Here is an 8015-nt window from a genome sequence, read left to right as displayed (position 1 = left end):
AATTGGCAAGTTTTTTTTCCAACCCACATTACTCAATCTCACGCCTTGGTTGGGTGAAGTAAGAAGAAGAACCCAGGAGAAGTAAGTAGGGATTTTATTTTATTCCAGAGGGAAAATGAACAACAAGGAAGCAGTAAGAAATTTTAGGAGTATTATTAATGGGAGGAGATTGGAAATCAAGTGAGCTTGCCAATTTGCCCTTAACAGACATTGGTTTTACTTTACTTACACCAACATTTACTTTAGAAAATAAAAGAGACTTATAAATGATATTTCTTTTATCAATATTTATTAAAATTACTGTACAAGACATTTGACAGATATTTAGTTATTTTCCATTTACAACAACATTTTTGTAGCCGGTCCTAAAAGCTCTCTTCTTTATTTATCTGAACACCACAGACACCTTAAAACATCATATCTGAATATTAGCTTCTGGGTCTGAAGTTGGATCTATCATGAACTCCCCTGCAATACAAACCTATTTATATATCTGTAAAGTTTGTTGCATTGGATTGAGGGAAGGTGTATGGGGGGGGGGTTAGGGCTAGGCTTGAATCTCAGAGCTAGAAGAAGGTTCCTGAGTTCAGAGGCTTTGCAGCATTCTGGAGAATAAAAAGGGGAAGACACAGGGACTTTAAGGTTGGTAAAGTCCTTTTAAACTACAATTTACATAGGAAAAATTAAAAGAAAATTCAGTCCATTGTCCAGTAGTGTAATGTGGTTTCTACAACATGACTACATTTTGGTTTTCTCTGACAACTGTCTCTACTGACACCCCCAACTCTTTATATCATTTTATCTGAATATACAAGTAATCACATTTAGTGAAATGGAGCCAGATGCATAATGAAGACTAAAAGGAAATAGATCCTAACTTGTAATAAATCAGTTACAGGTTTCTGTATTGGTTATTTAGATTTTATAGCCCTAAAAATTATTATTGGTGTTAAAATTACTGAAATATTGCACATTATTTGTGAGAATCATGTTTCTAGGTAGTTTTCACATTACATAAATAGTCTTAATATCAGTATTTGCATAGCTGGTATCAATGTCCAGAGCCAAATCTGGAAGGTGCTTAATATTGTCCCTGAGCCCTCAGCATCATCCTCTGCACTCCAGTTATCTGAAAGCCATTCTTGGTAGCTGTAAAGGAAAAGGACAATTAATAGGTCAAAGCATAGATCCAGACAAACCGATAAACATACAGGAAAACGTACAAGAACTTAATCATACATTCACATTTGTAGCCTAAAACAGACTGTTTGCAGCAAGAAGGAAGGTGTGTGTACTTACGGTATGCAATGCCTGTGTATCCCCACCTACAAGTAATAAAAACATTTAAAATTAATAGGAGATAAAAGTCTCAACATAATTATACTAAATTACCAATATGAAATGCTAAGGAGAAGTGATTTGAATTTGAATTGGACTTCATTGAATAATTTAGATCTACTTTAACTGGTAGGCATTAGACAGAAAGGGTAGGGTTACAAGAACCTCTGTGTGTATATTATGTGTGTTTCTGCAGCAATTTAGAAGACTCTGTGCATTGTGATTTCATATTCACCTAACATTTTGAAAGGAGATATGTTGGTGGAGTACTGGTCCCTAGTTCAGGTAGGATTTTTGGTCCGTAATGATAGGTAATTTAAATTTTAGCTTTTTCAAAATTCAATTTGTCCCAAAAAGGTATTAGAACAACAGGTCAACTATTATAAAGAGGAGAGCCCAAACATATGGCCAATTAGATTTTATTCATCACAGTAATAAAAAATGATAGCCAGCATATTTCATCGGCTGCTAAACTGGAAACCAGAGCAAGCTATATACACTGGGGGATTGGAGAATGTATTAAATATAACAAGACTGTTAGCAATACTGTTGGTATTTTCCTAGTACCTAGATTTGGAGAGCCTTGGATCAAAGGGTCAAGGGCCATAAAATCTGCTTTTAAGGAGCTGATATGCAAGAATATGAAGAAACTGCTTTCCCAATACCTGACTTTAGGTAAAACTTCTGTGTAAACTGTTTTCAAATTTTCTTTCACTTCAATTTAAATTAGAGATATATTAGAACTTCTGTATTACTTTCTGTTTTATCGATCAGGGATTTTCCCTCACTTCATGTCCCAGTGACACCGGGATGTGACAGGTAATAAATGTCAAACAGAAGAGGAAGTGAGAGTAAAACCAACAATGACAAACAAATAAGAACCTGGTAAAAGGTATAAACCTCCCATAATCTCTCCAATGTAAGAATGCATGGGTTGGAGTTACTACAATATATAAAAAATAATTAAAATGAAGTATAATAAAATTAAAGGTACTTTACCAGTCCCAGCATCCATTAGGGTTGGTTGCAATAGTCCTGGCTTGAGGATAGAGGATGATGAAATTATTTAGATCAGCCACCTGGTTGTAACCAGCGTATCTGGCAAACCTATCACCAACCTTCTCCCTGAAATACAGCAAAGTGTTTAAACGATGATTGTGGAAAAAGAAGGAGAAGCTATAAATTCGTAAGTGTTCCCCCAAGAATTATGGATGAAGAGTCAAATGCCTGTCCTTGCATGTGCTGTAACAAGGCTCTATGTGTTTAGGATCTCCACTAGTGGACCAAAAAGACCCCCATCCATCCACAGCTTTCTGTCCTTCATCTCTCCATGAAAAGGGAAAGATTGTACCCATAGCACAGCACATCTTCCAACAAGTTGAAAATTGTCTGCATTGAATAAGGCCTTTGGGGGATCCCTGAGACCTTTCTAAATCTTATCAGATAAAGCACATGTCCTAGGAAATATACACCAGAATGGGGAGGGAAAGAGCATAGAGGAGAGTATTACCTGCCCTGGAGACATCCATGGAATGCAATATGGAGCCTGCATCCTAAAATACAATTTAAAAAAATGTTAAAGGTTATTGTGTCTTATCTACATTCAAACATTATACAGTTTTTATTATGATGTGTCTACAAGCCCTTAGTTACTTACTTGCTCCACTTGCACATGCTGAAGGAACATAGATGTATCCTGCAGTGTCCATGCCGTAGGTGATAGCAGGGCCCAAGTTAAAAAACTCAGACTGATCAAACAGGAACAGCTGGGAATATGAATAATGAATTTAGTTGGAAGATTTGCACTATGATGTATGATATATACCAACATATGATGTATACCAACATATGATGCATACCAACACTGACATTGAAGTCCTAGAAAGATTTCATATTGACATTCAGGACAAAGTGAAAATGTGCATGGTTAAAGCCCACCCTAAACTGTCTTGCTGTCACTTTATCATGATCCCAAAACTCCTTCTTCTATAACTTCCATTGCAAAGGCAGTGATTAACTAGGCCTAAACACACTCATCTAACAGAGGAAAAGACATTATATACCCTTTAATGTCTGAAACTAGGCAGCTGCAGGTACTTTGCAGAAAGTGTAATGGAGAAAAAACAGTGGCAATGTTCTGAGAAGATGAGTATCGGTCAGATGATAGGCTTTAAACAGATGTTGTCACTTTGTGCTAAATGATAAACATGACAGGGTCTCTTTAACTGCATATGTTATAATTGTATTATGTGTTTTGTGATAATAGATCCAAAGACTCTACAGTTCTTTACTTTTTGTAAAAAAAAAAATGTGTGCATTGCTTTGTCACAAGCTTTACCTGTCCAGACTGTCCTGCACTGCTGCTGGGTCTCTGAAAAGAAGAACAATAATGACATCAGTCCCAGAAACCATTTCTGACCATCAATAATACAGCCAGCAGCTCTCAACTCACCTGCAGTCCACCATAAAGGTGATTTAGAGCTTCATAAGCTCCGTTGTAGTTGCAGTTATTGATGTAATTACTGTTAGTTGATCCACAGGCTCCTCCATAGCTGTCAGTGGGCTGAAAAGATAGAAATTCCAAGATATAAAGTTATTTTCTTTTTGATGAGGGTCTATTTTTTCTAGATATCTAACTTTCTCAGTACAAAGAAGACTAAACCGTGCATGCCATTCTTTGCACAAGAAGAACTTACACTTTAATCTCCCAACACATTCACACACTATTATTATACATTTATAGCTCTGACATAGTCTGCAGTGCTGTACAGAAAATGTTGAACGTCAGTCTCTGCACCAAAGAAGCTTATGCGCTATTGTTAAAAAATATTTCACACTTTTATTGTTATTATACATTTACAAAGCTCAAAGCTGAGCTATACACATCAGTTTCAGATTAGCTAACATTGCATTACTCCAACAAAGCCACACACATTTTAAAAATTATTATACACTTGTATATCTCTTACACCTTCTGTACAAAAAACACTGATCTGGGTACTCGTTATCAGTTTCTGCTTAAACTCTTTTGTCCCAACAGGGTCACAGTCTAATGTCCCCTTATTATTATACATTTATATAGCTCTGATATAGTCTATTGTACATACAGTGCTCAGCGATCATTGCTACCAGTCTTAGTGTCCCACAAAACAGTAAACATGGCCTATAGATGGGATCTTACAATACAATGTATGGTAATCACCAAGTCTCACTCACCATGCCATGCTCAGCAGCCACATTGTACACAGTTTTTATAGATCCAGAGCCAATATAACCAGAATAGAATTCCTGAAGCTTTTGGGCCACCCCTGTAAGAACGGCAAAACATAAAGTAATTTCTAGAATTAATTACAGGCTACATTGGACACGGAAATAAAGGCCTTTAACGCATTAGGACAGGACTAATAGGACAGTTGCAAGGTATACTCAAATTAGAATGTGTGTCCCTCTTAGCTCTAATAGTGAAAGATTTCGGTAACTGAATGATATATAGCAGACATTAGTAGGATCTCTCTGTGGAATGAGTAGAATCTTTGTAAGGTGTGTGGAAAAACCACAGAACTGTTTGGTGGATTTGCCTACACAGGTTAACAGCATGGTAATCCTCGTCAGTGCAACATAAAGAAGTCATGGTTTTATAAAGTTGAGAAGTAGACCAGCAAAATGGGATGTTAAGTTTATGTCAAAGAGGGGCAAATTGAGCCAAAATATCCTCTATATGTGCAGTAAAAAAACACCCAGGTCAAATATGGGAAGTGTTTTCTCACTGCTGAAAGGACAATTTTGATTAGAAAACATGAACCTGTAAAACCAAGAAGATGAACACCAAAATCACCTTGTACGAGGACACTGTCTCTTGATCCCGAAAAGATGAACACACGTCCACGGCCCAGGTTTGACAAAGGATCAATTAATCCTGAATTTGCAGCAGTTTGTGTATAGGTTCTTATTGCAGCAATGCTGATAGCAGAAGGGACTTGCATACATGTGCTGGTAGCTGCCAGAGCATTACCCGCAGCACAGTAATAGGGACCTGTAAGAAGAGAAAAACATGTGACATCTCACCCCATCGCTTCTCCCCTGAAATACTGGAACTGTCATATAACTCTTCTCCGCCTAAATTCTCTGATCAGCTGGAGGACTCTTCTTTTTCTATCTAACTCTATTATAAATACTCTACACAGTTGAAGAACTCCGCGTCTTCCTCTATGTCTCTTCTCCCGAAATACTCTGCTGAGCTGCAGGTGTCCATTCTTCTTCTCCTTTTACTATCCTGATGATCTGTCCTTTCTATGTTTGCTTCAAAACACGCTACATCTAGGCAGACACACAAGAAAAAACAACCAATCACTGTCTCGCTTTCAGCCATATATAGTAAAATTACCTCCTGCAAAGATGGCGGCTCCAGTGACCTTTCCTGAATGCGACACATGGAACTGATTGGCCATGTAGGCCCCAGAGGACAAACCAGAAACTGTCACAGCGCTTTCCAAATTGTATGAGCCTAAAAAAAATCAAATCAGGTTATAGGCAACACATTGCTACAATAATAATTCATTTATATTTCACAGTATAACACAAATTTCCTTAAATATAAAGGTGCCAAACTGGAGAGAGTGCAGGGAAGGAATACTAAACATGTAAGAGCCATGAGGAAAGATTACATGAAGCGAATTTATTTTCCCTTGCGAACAGTGAAATAAGGGAGAAATAGGATCACTTTGTATAGATAATTAAATGGTCTTTTCGTAAACTGGATGCAGATAATTTGTCATTTTATCTCCTGAAGGAAAAGGTTTTTAAACTCCACATATGAAAAGGCTTTTTACAGCAACAGTTGTTAAATGTTGGAAAAAAGTTGGAATAAAAGAGTTCAAGATTAATTCTAAAAGGGCTGCATGAATGATACACCACATATAAATGGGTATTAATATATAAGAACACTGTAGATTGTTGATCCAGTGGATATCCCATTGCCTTTGAGGATCAGAAAATATTTTATTTATTTTATATTGAGACATTTGCCAGCCATTTGTTCAAAAATTAAAAAAAAACCCTGTCACTTTTTCAGTAAAACCAAATATAAATGCTATGTAAGCTTCATGAAAGGTGTCAGAGGGATTGTCAACCTCTTTTTTGTGATGTAACTGTGTTCAGTTACCACTTAGACACACCAGTACATCCTAGTAGAAGGCACAAGCTCCTGCATGCTTTAAAGGCATCAGTTATATATAAAATGCTCCAGTGGACCAGCTGTGTAGCATGCAGAAGGTATCAATGGGTAAGTGTTGGCCTTACATGGAAACCTTTATGAAAGAATGGCCTGCTGTACATAGCATCTTATAAAGCATGCATGCATGCTATGCAGAATACAAAGCATAAAGAGGCATAAAACTGCAAGCTGCCAATTGCTGAATGAATAGTCATGTCTGGAAGATATACCACCTAAAGGTTATATCTTACCGAGTCTGGACTGGGCATTGCAGAGTCCGATGAGGACCAGGAGAAGAGTGAACCACAACATTTTAGCAGAGGTGAGAGGTGACGGCTGGAATGCTGCGTCTGTCCCTCTCATGATGGGATTTATATATATTGAGATATAGATATATATAGACCAGTAATCTGGGGAGCATGTGATAGAAAGTCCATGTGAAGGCCAGCTGCAGAGCAACCTTGCTTGGATGTAGGTAATTATTAACCAATATTATGGGACATCACCCCACACATCATCCAAAACAAAACATATTTTAGTTCAGCATAGTTTCTTCCAAGGTGACTCTCAGCAAATCTACTCTGCTGGTGACATTTGATGTAATTTGCCCAGACAGGAATTTTGTTTTGCAATCTGAAAAAGCATGCTTCAAAAACTAATAGGATAAAATATAATAATTTCTTCAGTGTGGTCTTTATGTAGTAAGTGGAAGTAAACCATTATTTACCCGGCGCCCTTTACCAGCAACCAGTCCTATTCTTAAAACCATTGAAATGGATCTATAACACATTTTGAGATTCATAAAAACAGAGAGCTATGAGAAGGGAAATGCAGAACAAAGTAATTGTGGCTAAATAGAGCCAAATATTGGGCATGGGACAGTAAAATAGAATGTAAGTTTGCTGGCAGTGTCAGAGGAACAGTAACAGACCCCTCAGTGATAGACCCATAGCACAGACCTTAGCAGCAGACCCTCCAATACCAAACACTCAGTAAAGACCTCAATGACAGACCCCTCAGCGACAGACCCCTAGCACAGACCTTAGCAGCAGACCCCTCAATGATAGACACTCAATAAAGACCTCAGTGACAGACTCCCAGTGATAGACCCCTTAGAGACAGACCACTCAATGACAGACCCCCTCAGTAAAGACCTCAGTGACAGAATCTTTAGTAACAGACCCACTCAGTGATAGACCCCGCAGTGACAGACACCTCGGCGACAAACTCTCAGTGAAAAAAGTAAACCCCCTTAATGACAGACCCCCTTAGTGAAAGATACCTCAGTGACAGACTTCCCAGTGATGGACCTCCTCAGTGACAATCACCTTGGCGACACTCTCAGTGAGGACCTAAGTAATAAACCCCCTAATGACAGACCCCTTCAGTGAAGGACACCTCAGTGACATACCCCTTAGTGACATACCTCTTCAGGTGACAGACCCCCTCCCAGTGAATGACCCCT

The 8015-nt window shown here is 38.1% G+C and overlaps 1 protein-coding gene across 1 annotated transcript; it reads right to left on the bottom strand.

The window, feature by feature from the left end:
• Positions 1-281: 281 nt before the first annotated feature.
• On the bottom strand, positions 282-6878 carry LOC140324968 (poly(3-hydroxybutyrate) depolymerase-like). The gene is made up of 11 exons (XM_072403079.1): positions 6802-6878; positions 5723-5842; positions 5174-5371; positions 4555-4646; positions 3791-3901; positions 3677-3709; positions 2996-3104; positions 2849-2891; positions 2338-2463; positions 1300-1325; positions 282-1149 (listed from the first exon to the last, which is right to left on the bottom strand). Exons 1-11 carry the CDS (start codon positions 6860-6862, stop codon positions 1082-1084), a joined length of 987 nt encoding a protein of 328 aa, XP_072259180.1. The 5' UTR covers positions 6863-6878; the 3' UTR covers positions 282-1081.
• Between the last annotated feature and the right edge of the window lie 1137 nt (positions 6879-8015).

The sequence above is a fragment of the Pyxicephalus adspersus genome, chromosome 2 (genome assembly GCF_032062135.1).
Source record: "Pyxicephalus adspersus chromosome 2, UCB_Pads_2.0, whole genome shotgun sequence".
Classification (NCBI taxonomy): domain Eukaryota; kingdom Metazoa; phylum Chordata; class Amphibia; order Anura; family Pyxicephalidae; genus Pyxicephalus; species Pyxicephalus adspersus.
Note: the sequence above shows the minus strand (reverse complement) of the source record. Positions and strands in the feature narration are given on the sequence as shown.

Excerpts from the sequence above, each read along its gene's own strand:
- LOC140324968 (XM_072403079.1), bottom strand. The coding sequence starts at position 6,862 with ATGTTGTGGTTCACTCTTCTCCTGGTCCTCATCGGACTCTGCAATGCC. Across the intron at positions 5,843-6,801 it reads CAATGCCCAGTCCAGACTCG|GCTCATACAATTTGGAAAGC; the intron begins GTAAGATATAAC and ends GATTTTTTTTAG. Across the intron at positions 5,372-5,722 it reads AGCCGCCATCTTTGCAGGAG|GTCCCTATTACTGTGCTGCG; the intron begins GTAATTTTACTA and ends CTCTTCTTACAG.